The sequence below is a fragment of the Pyxicephalus adspersus genome, chromosome 6 (genome assembly GCF_032062135.1).
Source record: "Pyxicephalus adspersus chromosome 6, UCB_Pads_2.0, whole genome shotgun sequence".
In the NCBI taxonomy this organism is placed as follows: domain Eukaryota; kingdom Metazoa; phylum Chordata; class Amphibia; order Anura; family Pyxicephalidae; genus Pyxicephalus; species Pyxicephalus adspersus.
Genome location: NC_092863.1, coordinates 5,808,280 through 5,827,396, shown reverse-complemented (window position 1 = coordinate 5,827,396; position 19,117 = coordinate 5,808,280). Strand labels below are relative to the sequence as shown.

The 19,117-nt window shown below is 40.7% G+C and overlaps 1 protein-coding gene across 2 annotated transcripts; it reads left to right on the top strand.

Moving 5' to 3' along the window:
- The first annotated feature begins 2,372 nt into the window (after positions 1 to 2,372).
- On the top strand, positions 2,373 to 18,957 carry BCL2L1 (BCL2 like 1). 2 transcript variants are annotated; one of them, XM_072414279.1, is made up of 3 exons: positions 2,373 to 2,569; positions 14,429 to 15,109; positions 18,601 to 18,957. In XM_072414279.1, exons 2-3 carry the CDS (start codon positions 14,621 to 14,623, stop codon positions 18,736 to 18,738), a joined length of 627 nt encoding a protein of 208 aa, XP_072270380.1. In that variant the 5' UTR covers positions 2,373 to 2,569; positions 14,429 to 14,620; the 3' UTR covers positions 18,739 to 18,957. The 2 variants fall into 2 exon arrangements, with proteins under 2 accessions (XP_072270380.1, XP_072270379.1); XM_072414278.1 differs by lacking the exon at positions 2,373 to 2,569 and adding an exon at positions 7,855 to 8,004.
- The last annotated feature ends 160 nt before the right edge of the window (positions 18,958 to 19,117 follow it).

The following is a 19,117-nucleotide window of genomic DNA, read 5'->3' as shown; positions in this document are numbered from 1 at the left end:
TGGTGGTATGTGCAGGAATAGGGTGCCCAGGGTATGATTATATTGTAGTATGTACAGGAATATGGTGCCCAGGGTATGATTTTAGGGTGGTAGGTGCAGGAATAGGGTGCCCCGGGTATGATTATAGGTGGTTTGTGCAGGTATTGGATCCCCAGGATATGATGGCAGTGTGTATGTGTGGGAATGGAATGCACAGGTATGACAGCCCACAAGCAGACTTAGACATTTGCACGTTGCATAGTGCTTGTTGATTGTCTGGAGGCCCACCAATGGTTTTGATGGAAGGCAGCACAGACAAGGACCAGGGTAACTACCTGTTGTGTTGCTCCTGTTATGTCTCACACCCTGTGCCGCAGCTCAGATTCTAGACAGCTGCCAGCAGTGATAATGGAAATGGCTGTCCCTAATAACATTTAAAACATTAAATCAGAGGGTGGTGGATGTAAACAACCAGTGTTCAGCTCTTTCTTTAAGGTAGGCATAGACAAAGTGTTAGTTCTCTGTCTATAATTTGACCAAATATGTAATCATGGACTGTGGCATATGTGTGCCCCGTGTATCTATTAGACTGTTATGTCTATTTAAACCCATTGTCAGTGAATTGCAGCCATATAAGTTTAAGATATTAAGTGCCTGTCATAGAGATCACAATACCCCCGGCAATGATTTTATCGGCTTTTCTATCCCTAAGGATGGCGCTATATTTGTTCAGTTATTTTTCATCATCTACTTTGTTGCCTGAGTTTATCTCAGTTTAAATTACACAATTATGTAAATCCTGCTACCTGGTCAGAACTTAGCTGTGCTCACAAATGTCAGACAAAGTTGGTAAACTATCCACTTTAAAATATCAATCTCTCATTTCAAAGTGTTCAAGTATACAGAAAATATAATTTAAAGCAGACATGGCAGTAAAATCCAAAGTCCGCTTACATCAGTGTTTCTGTGGAACCATGAGGTTTCCTTTCAAATGTAGCTTAGGGTATGTATGTATGTGCAGGAATGGAGTGCCCAGGGTATGATGGCAGGGTGTATGTACAGAAATGGGGTACCCAGGGTATAATGGCAGGTAGTATGTGCAGGAATGGGGTGCCTTTCAAATGTAGCTTAGGGTTCCAATCAGCCATTTGGACCTCTCAGGTCAGTTACCACCGAACCATAATCTATATGGCTATCTGTAAGGGTGACATTCTTCCCACTGGCCAGGCATTCTTTCCATTGATGATCACACTAATGTACTGTGAGCTGTGGGTATAATATTTGTAGCAGGGGGTCTCTGAATATCTGAAAGTTATTAAGGGTTCCTCAATGATAAAAAGAATCCCCTCCTCTGTGTCCCTAGCAGGTATTAGGTCCAAATAATACCTGTAATTAAAACATTTTTTACCTTACCATCTTCTGCATCCCTGGGCCGGAAACTGTCCTTCTGGGAACATTTCAAGCAAACAAAATCTCCAACCCAATGTGGGATGAAAGGGACTTCTTGTGAAATGTCACCTGTTACCAAACATGAAGCCAGAAGGATCGCAATGTCATTCACACCTGGCCAACACAGGAAGAAGACAGAGGTAACGTAGAGATTGGTAAGGTAGGTGGATAGATAGATGGCTTCTCTAATTCTCAAATTCAGTGTTCCTCCAGAGTTTGCTAGATGTCCCCTAAGCAATGAAAAATCAGTGACTATCCGTTCATTCTGACACCACTGATCTATTTAGCTATCTGTAAGGGTGACATTCTTCCTGCTGACCAGCAATGTAAAAGGCATTCTTCCTACTGACTACCATGTCATGTACTGAGATATAGTAATCATGGCAAGGGTTCCCTGAAAGTTATTTCAAGGGGTTCCCCCATGTTAAAAAGGCCAGAAAACACTGTTATAAAGAAAAGGAAAATCCCATAGGTATTACTGGAATTTTTTCTTTGTCAGTGATATTCAAAAGGAGAGTGAGTGATTGATGATCCAATAGGGACACTATTAAAAAGAAGAAAATTGCAGAAAATGCATGCAATGTATGTAAATACCCAGCTTCGAACTGGCTTACATATGTATTAGGTGTGGCCGTTGTGGTAAGTTTTCTACATGTTGGTAAGATAAGTGACTCAGCTAATCTGTCATGTCTATGTTCCTGTGTCTATGTGTCTCATCCCTCCGTTTTATGGTTGTATAAGTCTCCATAATTCTCAGAATGACAAAAATAGAAATACTACATGTTTTTCACATGAGAGAATCTGCAACTCCCTTGTAAGAAGACGCACACTTTTATTGAGTGACATTAAGTTTTCTAACAGACTATACATTGTAATCAATTGCCATTTCCAAACCAAATAGCGTTCTAATTCTTTTCCTTTTTTTAATCCAGAGGATGTGTTTTCGACTCGTTGCAGCCACTTCCTGTCTACACGTACTCCAACAATGACTGCATGACATATTTCCTGATGGTGACAATAATTTACTTTGCCTGTGTGATGTATGCTGCAACGGAGGCCCATGTGACAGGGTGACAACACTGGCACACTTAAATATAGTGACAGAGCATTGTCACCCTGCAGCAGGAAGTGCATATGTATGGTAAGGGTTTACATTTTTCTAAATGGAAATGTTTGCTTATTAGAAAAGTCTAGTACTAGAGACTAAATAGGGGATGTATTTCAATTTTCTCACTAGTTATTTTCTAGCCACCAATAGGATTTTAACCTGGCCTCTAATCTTGTATCTGATCAGTAACTGTAGAGAAAGAGTTGAAACCAGTAAGGAAAGAATGTGAAAATATACACATTTTGTTGCTTTGCAGCCTGAAATTAAGCCAGGTACAAAAATCATTTTCCAGCTGTATTTATTTTGCAATGTATATCATCCAAGGAAAAGATAATGAACTAAAAAATAAAATAATTACTGAGATGGATGAAGGATCACTGTCCCACATGTATCAGGAAACAACTTTGCTTAAATTAAAGCCTTGAGTCTGTTGGGGTCTTTTTATAACAATGGCTGAGGGGAAAAAGTGCCTACACAGGTCAGAGAGGCAACGGAGCCTTTGGTGAATGTAAAGTGGACCTGTCAGTAACTGTACAAGTTTGTGTCGCAGTATAAAGCAAAGGTTTCATAATTAAAGTTCCAATTTATATAATTTATTAGCTGTCCTTGTGCTCCAGTCAGGACCAATGAGAGCTAAGAATGCTTTTCCTTTCCTAATGCAATGAAGTGGTGTGCTCAGCCAATCCAGCAAGGTGACAGCTGTCACTTGCTGTCTTCCTATTGGATTGCCTGCATGTATATAAACAATGACAATAGCTCCCCCACCTGGGCAGTGCTCCTGTCATTGCATTCAGCCAATCCAACAACAAGGCAGCCAAATACAGCTTTCCCCTTGGTGGGTTAGGTGGATGTTTGTACCCATTTCTAGAAAGTAATAAAGCAGCACTATTTTATTTTTAACATCATTTTATTTCTACTTTATTATTTAACTAATTACCTTTTATAAGTCAGCAATCATTTAGCTCTGCCCTCCCAAAATAAAAACAGCTCTACTTTATTGTTTTATTTTTTACCAGATGTGTTTTATTGTTCTCTTTTTTACTAATCATTACCTTCCATAGTCCAGGGGTCCATGTCTAAGCGTGCAGCGTTATAATGTGTTTAGCCAATCCAGGAAGGTGGCAGTCTAGATCAGGTGTCACTGGCCACCCCCTTGCTGGATTGGATGAACACATGTAAACAATGACAAGAGCCATGCTAACCTGGAGGGTAGACAGCTACCCGTGGCTTTCCCTGCTATGCGCAATGAATAGGAGAGCAGAGCTTCTGTCTTTATGTTAGGCCAATGCCGCAAGTTGACAGACCAGTACAACTGTCCCTGGCTGCCTTCTTGATGGATCGGCTTGACGCAACTGGGTGGAGCTTCATTCATTGCGTTCAGCCAATCCAGCAAGAGGGCAGCCAAATACAGCTGTCTTCTTTGTGGATTGAGTGGATGTCTGTAAACATTGACCCCAGTGTTGTGTAGATCTGCAGATTGGGAGCCTATATTAATCTGGAAACCTCTTTATAGCCCCCCAAGATATCTGCCCTTTCACCCTGTGGAATAAGTACAGGGGTACATAGTATTTATTTGTTTTATTTTTTACCAGACATTTTTATTTGTTTTATTTTTAACTAATAGTTACCTTCCATAGTCCAGCAATGTCTAAATTGGATTTTATGAGCGTTTAGCTAATCCTCCAAGGTGGCGGTCGAGATTAGGTGTCCCTGGCTGCCCTCTTGTTTGATTGGGTGGACATGTGACAAGAGCTATGCCCACCTGGGAGGAGCTGATGTCATTGTGTTCAGTTCAAACAGCAAGAGAGCAGCCAAGGACAGGTGTCCCTGTCTTTCCCCTGCTTACAACAATGAATTGGTGGGCAGACCTCCTGTCATTATGTTCAGCCAATCCAGCAAGTTGACAGCTGCCCCCCTATCAGATTGCTTGATGGATTGGGTGAAATGCTTGTAATCATTGACCCTAGTGTTGTGTGAGTCTGCAAGTAGAGAGCCAATAAGAATCTGGAAGCCCCTTTAACAAGGCAGCCACCAGATATCTGCCCCTTTTATCCTGTGCAATAAGTACAGAGGTACATAGTAACCAATACCCATTCCCAGAAAGTGTTAAAGCAGCTCTATTTTATTTTTTTCATAACTATTTTATTGTTCTCTTTTTAACTAATAATTACCTCCCATAGTCCAGTGATGCCTAAATAGGATAGGTGTTTAGCCGATCCAGCAAGGTGGCAGTCGAGATTAGCTGTCACTGGCTGCCCTATTGACAGATTGGGTGGAAACATGTAAACAATGACAAGAGCTAAGCCCATCTGAAGGTTAGACAGCTGTCACTTGCTTTTCCTGCTGTGCACAATGAAAGGGAGGGCAGAGCTTCTGTCAATGTGTTACGTCAATGCAGCACAATTGTCTGTGGCTGCCCTCTTGTTGTCTCAGCTTGACGTATGTAAACAATATCAGCTGTCACTGGTGGAGGGAGCTCCTTTTATTGTGTGCTGCCAATCCAGCAGGAGTCAGTCGAGGACAGCTGTCCCCTTGCCAGGTCAGGTGAGACATGTAACCAATGACATGCTCAACTGGGCGATACTCCTCTCACTGTATTTAGCCAATTAAGCAAGGGGGCAGTGGGGGACAGCTGTCTGTTGCCTTCCTTACTAAACTGGATAAAAAGCCTTTGAAAACATTAAAAAGTTATTGCATGAGTTGAGATCCATTCCATCATGTTGTCTCCCAACCCCAAGTGTCATCAATATAAAATCCCAGTCCACCCAATCAAAAGCTTTTTCAGCATCTGGGGAGAGCAGCATGGTCAGCCTTCTGATCGATATTGCGGAATGTATCCAATTGATGACCGAAGAGGTGTCGTTCCTTTGTGTCCCTGGACGGCATAAAGCCCAATAAATTTGTGAAGGTACCTTTGTATCCTATTGGCTCAGTTTTAGGTATTGGTTTCAAAGCGATATTGGTCTATGGCTGCTGCACACCTGATCCCTATCTGTTTTGGGATTACCGGAATGAGAGCTCTGAGGGAGTCCCTTAGTAGACTACTGCTGGGAGTCAAAGAGTTAAAGGCAGCTACAAAGTGGGGTGACAAGGTGTCAGCCTTAAAATAATTGAGCGAGAATCCGTCTGGGCCCAGCTCTTTTCCTAGTTTGGTCTGCATGATCCTCGATCGTGAAAGGGGATTCTGATCTATTTTTCTCAGCCTCTCATAGGCTGGGAGGGTTCAGTTTCTGCAGATATTGTCTTATCCTATCGGTTTTAGGATTGGGGGTCTCGCCATCCCTGGGGTTATGATTGAGATTATATAGTGAAGCATAATAGTTCTGCAATATCCTTCAGTTGAGCTGCGTACACATGTGCAATTTTTGTCGTTGGAAAGGATCTTTCACGATCCTTTCCAACGACAAAGGACTACACGATGCATGAACGGTGCATGCTCTATGGAGAGGGGAGGGGGAGAAGGACTGAGCAGCACCCTGCTGCGCGCTCTCCCCCTTCCCTTGCATTAGGATCGGTCGTCGTTCATCGTCCGTGAATCCGCCAGGACGGTCGTTCGGACGATGGACGCCGCCGACTGTACACACGCCAGATTTTCGCCCGATATCTGGCCGATGCCGATTATCGGGCGAGAAAAATCTGACATGTGTACGCAGCTTAAATTTAACTTTGGGAAGACAGGAAAGAGATCCCCACTGATTTCTAACAGCTCCTACTGCTAGAGACAACACCTTCATTGGACATTGTACTGTGACATCACAGTGTGGTATGCACAGCCATTGGTTAATCCTTGCTGACGGCTTTAGTAACGGAAAGGACCAGCCATCCCTCATTGGTTTCTAACAGCTAAGGCTGCGTACACACGTGCAATAATTGTCCTTGGAAGCAAACGATCCACCACAGATCGTTCGATAATTGTTAATAAGAAAAGTGCACAACGGCTGGTCACGACGTTGACAAACGAGGAATATCGCTGAAAACGAACCACGGTCCCGGGCGTATCTGATTGGGCGACGATCGTTCGTAATCTATTGTATGTACAGTTGTTCAGTGATCGTGGATTGTTCTGTGATAAACTTTCTCCTGTACATGTCACTTCCTGCATGGTTCAAACAATTGTATCTAACGTGTACGGTATTGGTGGATTATATTTGAAAGAACGTATTGTTACAGCATGTACAGAATTGTGCACAATACAAACGTTTTTTTTTCAAAAAAAATTGGGAAAAATTGTTGATCGTTCGCTTTCAAATGATAATTATTGCACGTGTGTACCTAGCCTAACAGCCCCTACTGCCTAAGACAATGCCTTTTATTGTGACATCACAGTGTGGTGTACAAGCAGAGCCAATCAGGATTCGCTGATTGCTGACATCATTGGACAGTTAAGGTGCGTACACACTTCCAATTTTTATCGTTCCAATCGAACGACGAACGATCGATTGGGCAAAAAATCGTTAGTAAAAAAGTAACCAACGACGCCGACGAACGAGGAAAATTGTTGGAAACGAACGACCGGACCGGCGGATCGGATTGGGCGACGATCGTTGAACATCGTTCGTGTGTACAGTCGTTCGTTGATCGTCCATGTTCAGAGCATGCGTGATGAACGAACGTCCGTTCACTTTCCTGTCGTGCACATAGTTCCTCTATCGCTTAAACGATCGTATCTATTGTGTGTACAATATCTACGAACGATCGTGTCGTTAACTCTATGTGCAGGATCGGTGCTATACGATCGTTCATATATATCGTGCAGGAACGTTCGTCGTTCGTTTTCCGACGATAATAATTGGAAGTGTGTATGTAGCTTTAGGGTTTACAGTTAGTTTCAATGAGACTTTATTGCCATGGAAGATTACAGTTAGATTTTTTTTGTATGTGTTGTCTTTATGTGAATGTTTAGAAGGTGGTGAATATTTTCTATACTCATGCATCATGTCAGGCCTATAGTGTTGCTTGCTGCCTTTACTGGGGCACAGCTGCTAAAAAAAATATTTTTAGTACAAGGAGACTTGGGGAATTCCTTCTACTGCCTGCAGCAGACTGATGGCATCATCCAAGCCATCACTGAACTAAAGCTCAAGGATGCAATCCACTTTGATCAAATCTTCCATTAGTAATACATAGCATTTAAATTAAGTTTTAAAAATCTTAATCTCCCCTTTCTGTATACAACTACAGTCGCCATTTTGTTGTGGACCTCCCTGGATCGTCTTCATAGTAACGGCTGTCGTTTTGTACGTAAACGTGCGTGTCTTTTACGTAAGGTATGCCGGGAATTGTAGTCCTTGTGACAATGTACGTGCGCAGGCCTTTTAAGTCTTGTTCGCTGATTGGTTCATTAGTCTGTCGTCAAGGAAGGGGCGGGACTGAAGGTGGGGAACAAGAAGAGAGTCTCAGGGGGGAAGCAAGAGGGAGACAATTCTGAGGAGTGACAGGGAACGACCCCCTACAGGGGGTATTTGTGGGTGAGTAAGCTAGGGGCCCATCTCTCTGCTCCTTGCGGTGCCTAGGCTGGGGGGTATACATGTACTGGGTGTGTTTCCTGTCACATAGAGATTTATAGGTCTGTTTGTTGTATCTGTCAGTGACTGTGTGTGATTATTGCAGCAGTATCTCACATTACCATGGTGATATATATAATATAATACATATATAATGGGGGGTGCACAGGTATGTGTTGGATACGTATTCTTTTTCCCATTTCTATCCTTGCATCTGAATTTTTATTATTTAATAAATTCTTTGGGAGTTCTAAGATTATTTTCAAGCCTCCTAAAGAGGCCCTGTCACCTGGCATGTTTACTATTATGAATATTATGTACTTTGTATATGTTGTCAGGGGCTGGTTGCCATGACAATGTAAGGCCAGTGGCTACCCAATAGCAGCAGTATCAAGACACAACACCTGGATGTAGATTAGGGCAGGTTGGCAGTAGACTGACCCCTCATGGTGGGAGGAGTGAATAGTCAGAGGTGTGTGTGCGCCAATACTTGCCTCTACTTGTATGTTAAAGGGTACCTAAACTCAGAAATTTCACTTTACATAAAAAAAGGGTGGGTTGTCTTTTATGTAAGGTAAAAGTTCTGTTTCTTTTTTTAATGCAACACCCTTTAAAAAAAAAAAAAAAAAAAAGGTGCAGCACCGCCCCCTAGGCAATTGAGAATTACTGGGGATGCCAAGGATACCTATGTCGTGCATCTCAGGAGGTTCTTGAGATGCTCGAACATGTGCAGAAGGAGCTTTTTTTTCGTTAGAAGAAAAAAAATTGCCAATCTCACGCATGGGCAGTGAGATCGGCAAGTTTTTTTTCCAACCTACGTCACCCAATCTCGTGCCTGGGTCAGGTGACGTAGGAAGAAGAACCCGGAAGAAGATGGCGGTGCCCGGAGATGAATGCAGGGACAATGCGGGACCCGGTGGAAGAGACCTCCTGATGGATCGACAGTTCTGCAGGATTGAAGGTAAGTATTTTTTTGTTTCTTTGTTTTAGGCATTTTTGAGTTTAGTTTCTCTTTAAGTGCTCCTTTCTCTAGTCCGCAGTGAATTTGTTTTTTGCTTAATTTTTTCTTGGGCGTCCCCTTCAAAGCTACCTTTGGCTGAACTGTAAGAGAAGCCAGTGTCTCAACCTTGTGAGATCCATGTGATAGAAATGGAAACAATCCAGCCATGTGATTGCTGCACTTTGATGAAGAATGGGTCTACATTATTTATTACCTACTTATACACGTGTGCAGCCTGCTGTATGAAATGTAATGTCGTTGTGATTCCTTTCCTGATAATTAGTATATTCGCGTGGTGGGCAGTGGGAAGTGCGTCACCTTCACTGATAGCAGTGTTCTCCCCAGCCCTAGCTCCAAAAAAGTCATTGGTGTTACTTAAAATGACCCGAGAGGAACGAATTGGAAAACTGGTTGGGAAACACTGATCTAAGTAGTAAGTAAATACATATTGCAAGCCCATTCTTCCTATTATTGTTACATAGTATTTATATAGTGCAGACATATTACATAGCGTAGTACAAAGTCCATAGTCATGTCACTAGCTGTTCCTCAAAGGAGCTCACAATCTAATGTCCCTACCATTGTCATATGTCTCTAATACAGCCTAATGTCAATTTTGGGGAGAAGCCAATTAACCTAACGACAGGTTGTTTTGGAATGTGGGAGGAAACCCAAGCAAACACGGGGAGAACCTACAAACTCCATGCAGATAGTGTCCTGGCTGAGATTCAAACTTGGAACCCAGCACTGCAAAGGCCAGAGTGCTAACCACTGAGCCACCGTGCTGCCCTCTCTCTCCCTACCTATTTCTATGTATCGTAATACAAATGTAATCCCTAATTAGCACATTAGTTATAGTGATGAGTTCAGATCATTTCTAAAAGAGTTGTGAACCATGGTAATGTGTTAATACTTCAGCATGATTGCCTGATGTCCCTCGCTTCCAGGGACAGTTGTAGGTTTTCAAGGTTTCTTTTTCTTAATTAAGAGGGAATGTTTCCAGCCAATTGTACCGGACCCCTAAATCAATTTGGAACAGAACGTTTTTTTTTAGGTACTCAATCTCTAAATCTTGATATACATAGTTTAACATTCATCAATGATATTTATTCTTAATTATCAATAAAACAACCATATTGGTTAACACACATCAAACCATTTTTGTTTTTTTAAGAAACAAACTTTTTTTTTTTAAGTATACAATTCTTTTTCATTAAGACAAAGTTTTGCTCTGACGCGTTTCACCTATTACAGCTTCGTCAGAAGAACACAACTGCTTCACAGGGTTCTCCCCAGGCCCTTTTAGCTGGGTGCTCCACCCGGCACTTTTCAGCACCCACCCGGCTGTTTTTGGGTGGTTACTAAAGAGTTTGGTCACAATACAAGGGCTGCCACCCACCTACAATTTCTTCCCACCCGGCTTAAAAAAATTCTGAGTTGAGCACTGCTCCATATATGATTTTTAGTACAAATAAATACAATTTTAATTCAGTTTATCACAAAAAAGCATTTTACTAAAAAGAGAGATATGCAAACACTTACTTAGTTCCAATGACCATTCCTTAAAAATAATTATCAATAGACCTTGTATTCAGGGTGGAATATTAAATTAGTGGATACCTCCCATGTTTTAGGGGGGGACACCAGTATGGTTGCTTAATGTCCCCCATTTCCAGGGACAGTTGCAGGTTTTATCATAGGACAGTGTTATTTCATGAATATGTCTGCAAGGCTGACCATCGGATCTATAAAATCTCTGCTTTACTTTGATTCTAAATTTAACATGGAAAAGAGTAGTTGACTCTGTAAACTAGGTACTAAGCTTACCATGGGTTTTATTTCATATAATAAGAATATTAATAAAGTTTCTGGGTGTTATCTATGCCCAGCTGTGTTTTATATGTCCTGTAGATGCATTGCCTTTGCACTGCCTGTTGCTGTGGGACTACAAACCCCATCAGATTTCACTACTCTGGACATGCTTGGACTTGTAATTTCACAACAGCTGTACAGTCATACTTTACCTTTGACTAATTCATCTTGTGAGTGTGTAGGTTGTGTTTTGTGTAGTGAGTTCATTTACTGTTAACTTGATTGTCTTTTTAATTCATGTGTGGGTTTTTTTTTCTTTGAAGGGAAAATTGACAGATAAGAAAGTACGGGATAATTGCAGACTTACGTTGTGCAATCATTGCTAGCATTGGCTGAGATTTTAACGTGCCTGTAATTCCATGCAAAGTTTTTTTATTTTTTTTACATGGACGTAACTTTTAATTTCTTAAAATTTTCCACTAAAACAGAAGACCTATTTATACTAATCAAGCACCCCAGCCCTTCCTAAATAACCAGCACTTGTGTAGAGTCAGCTGCTAGGCGTTTTATAGGAATCTGCCTGGAAACTTCTCACCTAGGTGCCACAGTGTGTGTGTGTGTGTGTGTGTGTGTGTGTGTGTGTATGTATATGTGTGTATGTATGTGTATATATATATAATATATATATAAATTTATGTAAATAGCTACTAAGTGTATGTGATTTAGGAGGGGGGATGGATCCAAGACAATGTAAGTGGATCTTCTCTGTTAGTTGAAGGTTCGCTGTAAGCTGTCCAGAAGCTTGCAATCTCTCATCCAGTGAACTTGTATGTTTGTGGGTGCAAGCTGGGTGATCCAGCAAACCTGGAATGGATCCGGTCCAGGATTCATAACATTTGCTAGCAAATTGCAAATGACTGATGAAATCACACGCCAGCAAATGTATTGAATCCTGGACCAGATCCATTCCAGTTTTACTGATAAGTTTATTCTCTCCACCATGGAGAGCTTTATTAAATCAGGGCCCAAGTCTTTAACTTGTGCTGTCTTCACACTGCTGTTTTAAATAAAATTGGGATTATCATTTTACTTTTTTAGTAAACCTAGCAAGCTTTGTAAATGGTCGAATGGCTAAACACAGAAATAAAATTGTTGTGCAATAAAAGTTTGTGCAATGAAAGTTTGTTGTCTGATGAAAGTTTATTCTCTCCAGCCTTGGAGAGCTTTATTAAATCATGCCCAATGTCACAATTCAAAGTGAATCTTGCACATTTCTCTGGACAGGCTCATCCAGATACATCATACAACTACAGATGTTCACTTCTTTCTGTTTCTAGAATGTAAAACAAGTTTCACCTGCACCCATCTCCTTGTATTGAGGGGACAACGCTGCTAATTACACTTTTGTGTGTATTGGATTCTGGGCTTTGCTCTTAATTATTTCTGCTGCGGCCATTGTAATAAGACCGATGCCTGACCAACATAAATCCCTGTGCTTGACTTAATGTGTATCCAGTGTTCTCCCCAGCCCCTTTTAGCAGGGCGCACCACCACCAAAAACAGCCAGGTGGTTACTGAAAGTTGAGTCACAATACAGGGGCCACCACCCGCCTGCAACTTCTCCCCACCTATCTCTAAATAATTTCTAGGGAGAATACTGTATATCTCAAGAATTTGTATCCCTTAAAGATAGGGCAGAAAAGTAGCCCTGCTCAGAAGGTTCCACCCATTTGTTCTACCGTTGGGTACAGAAAGTGAGAGGAAATCCAAAATCTGACGTTTGCAATCTTCCATACAGGAAACACATTCCTGTGATAAAGGATTTCACCTTTTCTTTGTAAAGGCTTCCCTTTTTTATCTCCAGAATAGGAAGTTAGATAAATCTTCCCATTGTGATAAAGGGAGAAAATTCTGACCATTCTCTACCCTATTCAAAGCTTTTGTCTGTAGATTTATTTGTGTCACCTGCTGCACCAGGAAGAGGAAATCCTCACATCAGGTGTATGAATATTAATAGACAGTCATGATGACATTGGTGAGGAACAGAGGAAGATGGAGACCTCGGCCCTAATGCAAGGACAGGTAAGTAAAAAAAAAAAAAAAAAGATTGAGATCAGACAGCAGTGTTCTCCCCAGCCCCTTTTAGCCGGGTGCACCACCCGGCACTTTTCAGTAACCACCCGGGTGTTTTTGGGTGATTACTGATGAGTTGGGTCACAATACAGGGACTGCCACCTGCCTAAAATTTCTTCCCACCCAGCTTAAAAAAATGTCTGGGTTGAGCACTGAGAGTTAGTTTATTTTATTGCAGAAGCGACATCACTTGTCTCATCCACAGTCAAGTACCTGCTTGGTCACAACTTGCATTTAGTTCTGCTTGATTCTAAATTCCTTTAAGATGAGATTTGTACACACAACATGACTTCCATTTATTCGAGTCGGAAGTGAGAATCGGTCCATGTGTACTATGTCCTAATCTTTTGTTCTATTGTTACAACTGACAAGTGAAAGGCTACCTGATGTATATATTACACACCTAATAAAGATCTAACCCTGACAGAGACATGCCTTGCTAGCATGCTCTCGCCCTGAGTCACTGTACACTTAGTGACATTACACATTTCACAATGCAATTATTGGCTTTGACTTGTGACTAAAGTGACATCACTACTCAAAGGAAATCGTTATTGTAGCCCTGAGCATATTTCACAATGTGTCATGTATACTTAGATCACATGTATGATGCTTATCATGAGAAATCACAAGTTACCCCTGGAGGCAAACAAAAGTTTAGTTATAGTTTCTATAGAATTTTAACATCGCCATGTTATCTTGTTTTTGCACACTTAATAAAATGGAAAGGAACTTAAAACCCAGGAACATTATGTCAAATAAAAAGCAGAACAACCATACAAGAAAACTTTTTATGTTGCCAAACTAGTAACCAAATCTGTGTTTTCCAACTAAAAAGTTTTATTGCAATTCTCTAGGGAGCACAATACCCGCTAAATTTTCGGTACTTGTTGCATAGGCATGCGCGCGAGGTATGCATGTGCATTGTGTGTTTGAGTTAACATGAAAAACTTAGAACTAGTTAGGATATTCACATGGGATTGGAATATGTGCTTTAAATTTTGCTAGATCCTGATTTTAGCTCACCCATCTTCATCCCTCCTTCACAGCTGATTATATTTGATTGAATGATTGTGTTTTAACCCACATGGTATCTTGCTGATGGTTTAATAGTATTCTGCTCCAAATTTTCTGTGTACAAGTATAACTGGGAGATAGATGCTACGTTTGAAGAAGCCAATGAAGGTTGTTAATCGATAAACTAAAAATACAATTTACTATTAGCTGTCTATATAAAAACATAGTATTACAGGAGAAGAGATTTAGTTTTTAGGAGTAGAATCCTCCAGCAGGGCAAGTTATTATGTTAGACAACTGGCAGCAATGTTGACCAGTAATCTGAGTTCCGTGCCCTACTTCCTAAAGTTAGCCATCTTTGTCTTTTATTGAGTACTAAATCGCAGATGATACTCATTTGTTTTTTTTTTTTTCTTTCTTTTTCAGATGTTTTCTAGTGTCTGACACATTTCCAATTATTTAACCCGGCATAAACACTAAGCAACACTCTGCTTGTTCATCAGTGTGCCATAAATTAAAAACCTGCAGTCTCTCTAGAACAACCCTGAGGTTCCATATGCTTCACCCTTTGCCTTTTTCCTGTCAGCCCTGGCACAGGATAAGATATCAATCCTGAGGATGGAAGGAGGCAGTAAAAATCTCGTACAAAACTTTGTTTGCAAAAAACTCTTGAAGAAAGGCTTTAAACCCAGTTGCTGCACTGATATTCAGTCTGATATTTTCGCCAATGGCACCACCCCCACAGACCAGGTCGGATCCCACCCAGGAGGAGGCTCACAGGTTGTTGTGGCAGAATTAGTACTGCAAACTTTGCTGGATGCATCCGAAGAATTTGAACTGAGATATAGACGTGCCTTTAGCGACCTTGCTTGCCAGCTGCATATCACTCCAGACACGGCGTATCAAAGCTTTGAGCAGGTGGTGCAGGAACTGTTTCGGGATGGCATAAACTGGGGGCGTATTGTTGCTTTCTTCTCATTTGGGGGGGCACTGTGCTATGAGAGTTCAGATAAAGAAATGGAAGAACTTCTGCCTAGAATTATTCAATGGATGACAACATATTTGGATTCCACTTTACAGCCCTGGATACAAGAAAACGGAGGCTGGGTAAGGATTTGTTTACAGTCATTTGTTTAAAAGGTGTTTGGGTGTTGGTCATTTAAGGAATCCATATGTTGATGGGCACTTTGTATACCTTCAATGGGTAACAAGAACCCCAAATGCAACCCAATAAAGGTTCAATGTTCAGTTTAAATTGCTGCTATCCTATCCAACCTTTGCTATCTAAAACTAAAAGGTTTTAGATAATTTTACGGTTCAACTAAAACAATTAGTAAATAATATTGGTTTGACCCTCAAAACATGCTAAAATCGGCTTGATAGATATTAGCTATCCTTTCAGTACTGAACAGTTACCTGCATTTCATGCATTTTTTTTTTTTTCAAATATTCGAACAAAGGCCACAGATTTCCTTTGCACGATATAAAATAGTTTAATATTTTTTGTTTTACGTAATGGGAAGGCCCTTGGTGGTAAATACATAAAAGTACCTATAAGTTTGTAAAAAATAAAAATGGGATTATTCATATATGTGGTTAGAAAGATGGAGGGTGTCCAAGGATCCTGTCTTTCTGTCCCCAATTAAATTATTCAGTAGGATTTAGAGACCGTGTTCTGGTAAAATGTCAAAACAAATGTGAATGTGCATTGGTGTGTTCGGTAACTTTAATGGGTAGATATTGTATGCACAGCTACACTTTAAAAATGTGGATGTTTGGACAGGTAGAAGGGTGCATATAGATTTGCTGTATATGCCACATTCAAGGTATTCTCACTCAGGTGTATGCCTTAAAAGTGGTCAGTTGCTCCTGGCTTGGCTGTAAGAAGAACATTTTAGAACTATTAAATATTGTGCTAAAGCAGTACCATGAAGAGTTAACGTATTAGTTTGAAAGTTTCAAACTGTTCTACACATGCCTGGATACTACCCCACTTCTCTTAAAGCCGCATAACTTTTTATCTGCCTATGATTGCATTTACTCTTATCAGATTAGAGTGAAATTTTGTGATGTTCCTTTCTGGAAAGGAAGCTGTACCTGATGTGCAAGAATCACCCTGCTGCAAACTTGAGATTTCTCCAAATGTGCATATGATATGTAGATATCAGGGGGCTGAGAAGCTAATTAATTATTTCCAGCAGTCAGATTATTCCTTGGATGCCTTCCTTAATATTTAAAGTGAAATGTAATTTCAGTGAACCTGTGCAGCTTGCCTCCAAATTTTTGTTTTTGCACATTTTACATGATTGACTTTATTTTTGTCGCCTCTTTTAGCTGATGATTTTAGTTCCGCGGTTGTCAGACAAGAGAAGTAATAAAGCAACAGGGTGGGGATATGTAAAAGACAAGTTGCTAGTATTTCGGTTTATTTTGCATTCTGCTTAATGTGTGGCCCGGTGCCTGTTGCTAGGGCTGAGACCTGAGCGGAGCCGGATAACTATGTAAAGAATGTCCTCGTCACAATGCTCACCTCCCAGCTGGGACACTCCTGCGGATGTCCCTGGGATCAGCAAGGAGTGCTGCGTTCTATTGTCTTTTATTGTTTACATTCAGCATTTAGTATTTTGCTTGGAACATACCATAAAGGAGGTCACATGATTAAAAAATTCCCCATTGATCCTGAATTCCAAGTTAGGTGATGGCAGTGTGTGCAATTGGAATCTTTTATCTGAAAGTGGAGTATAATTGTCTGTTGTAATTATTTGGATATCTCATAGCTTTGCACCAATTGAGCAAAGTGGATGTTTTGGTATCAATGACCTTAAAGTGAAACTGTGGCCAGGCTAGGAACGTTCTATTATTTCTAAACTGAATTGCAAAATATATTTACTTATTTTTAACCGGTAAAAGTAGCTGGAATTTAATGACACATAGTCCCACTCTTTGCTCGTTCTAGCCCTTTCCTCTGTAGGGAGTGTCTCCATTCTGTTTGTGCCGACTCAGCATCTCCACCCATCTTCTCCTAACATGAACTTTATGTACCAACTTGGAAGGGACATAGTCATTCAGATGACAGTTAAAGAGTTTGCTACGGCTGCTGACATCACTTCCAAGATGGCAGCAGTCTTAAGGCTGCTGAATGTCCACACTTTGATAGGTAAATAACATACTTTAAGGACCTTAAATGCACATCTTATAAGGAAATTTTAAATGAATTATAAAAATTTGCCTTTTGAGAAGAAATATGCAAAAGTTCTTTTTATTTACCTATCTGCATTGACTTGGGAATGAGATTGAGTAAAGCCGCGTACACACGTGCAATTCTTGTCCGTTGGAAAGGATCTTTCACGATCCTTTCCAATGGTAAGAGCGGCACGATGCATGAACGAGCTCTGTACATACAGCACCGTTCTTCTCTATAGAGAGGAGAGAACGGCGGAGCTTCACCCCGCTGCACCCTCCCCCCTTCCCTTGCATTGGGATCGCTCGTCGTTCATCGTCTGTGGATCTGCTAGGACTGATACACGGGCTGTACACACGCCAGATTCTCGCCCGATATCCACCCTGAGCTGATTATCGGGCGAGAAAAATTTGACGTGTGTACGTAGCTTAAGATAGTAAGAAAAGCTTCTTCATTGCTTGCACCCTCTTTTTGCAGGAAGGGAGCACACCTGGAGCTAAGAATCTATTAGGAATGATGGCCATACTCATTGTTTGTTTTGCTTTTATTTTAGATATCTTCCCTGATTTATCTGAACTTTTTTTTGATAAAGGAATTATTAGATTTTGCCACCTTGTCACAATTGTGTTGACTTGAAATAAGAAATCACTCGAACACTCACATTCTCTTCATGTGAACATTGCTCTTTGTGAAACAAACTATCCTAGTAATTGTTTTAGGTACTGCTGACACTGGGCGTCAATATATAAAGTTTACTAATTAGGCCACTCTCGTCCCCTCAACAAAAAATTTCCATTATGCATTCACCCCATAATTGCTTTGTTCTGTGCAGGGGCCATGGGTTTAATATGCATAGTCTGTTAGGGTATACATTCCTTGTTTTGATCATTACAAATCACAACCTGAAATGGAAATTTATCAATACAGGGACCTTCTTTCATAGCAATATCTCTATATTCCGTATCGGAAGATTGACTTGGACTGCTCATTGTATCATTATTTTCATCAGGTGCCTCCAACCACCACCGCATCCCACAATGCTAATATCTTTAACCAATATATGGGCTCACACTACAAAAGTTGTTTTCTGATATCATTGTGCTTACTAAAGAAAAATGCAAGGACATTCAGTGAGAAGCTTAACTTTAAAGTGGCCTGGTGGTCAAACGTTAACTAAAACATACCTCTGACCATATCTACGATATGCACCTGTTGCTAATGGGACAAAAAGAATTAAATGAAATAGTTAGTTGTTTCTTCTGTGTGTAAAATGAAGCAGAGTACCTTATCTCTGCTCATAAATAGCATCCTGTTACTTTTTCAAGGGATAGGATTATCTATGTGAACACCATAGAATAGAATATATGCGGGAATTGTTTTTTATTGTGAATTCTAACCTTCTCTTGTTTCCTTACAGGAAGCATTTGTCAGCCTATATGGAAACGATGCCGCTGCCAATGTCAGGAAAAGCCAGGAACGCTTTGGGAGGTGGCTCCTAACCGGAGCAATGCTGGGCGGAGTCGCCCTACTGGCCTCTTACCTCATCCGCAGATAGGACGAAGGGTCCCGCCATCCCTAGAAACAACAGAGGTTGAGAGGAAGGGGATATCGGGGACTTGGTGTTTTTATGCTTAGTAGCCGGCTTTGCTTTCACACAGCTGGAAACACTGAAACACTGAAACATTGTTATCCATTTTAGAAATTGGATGATCTCTGCTTCAGGAAGCAGAATGTTCAACTGTTTTAAATAAATATTTTTTTTTTTTTCTGTTTATTCCAAGTGTTTGTATGTTTCTTCTATCATTTTTGTGTTCTAAAGACCTATTGCAATCACCAATAAAATATATAAATATTACACACACAGTCAATATATAAAAAGTGCACGCCCTCGGTAAAATGCTAGGTTCATGTAAAGAGAATCTGATGTGTACAGC

Excerpts from the sequence above, each read along its gene's own strand:
- BCL2L1 (XM_072414279.1), top strand. The coding sequence starts at position 14,621 with ATGGAAGGAGGCAGTAAAAATCTCGTACAAAACTTTGTTTGCAAAAAA. Across the intron at positions 15,110-18,600 it reads TACAAGAAAACGGAGGCTGG|GAAGCATTTGTCAGCCTATA; the intron begins GTAAGGATTTGT and ends GTTTCCTTACAG.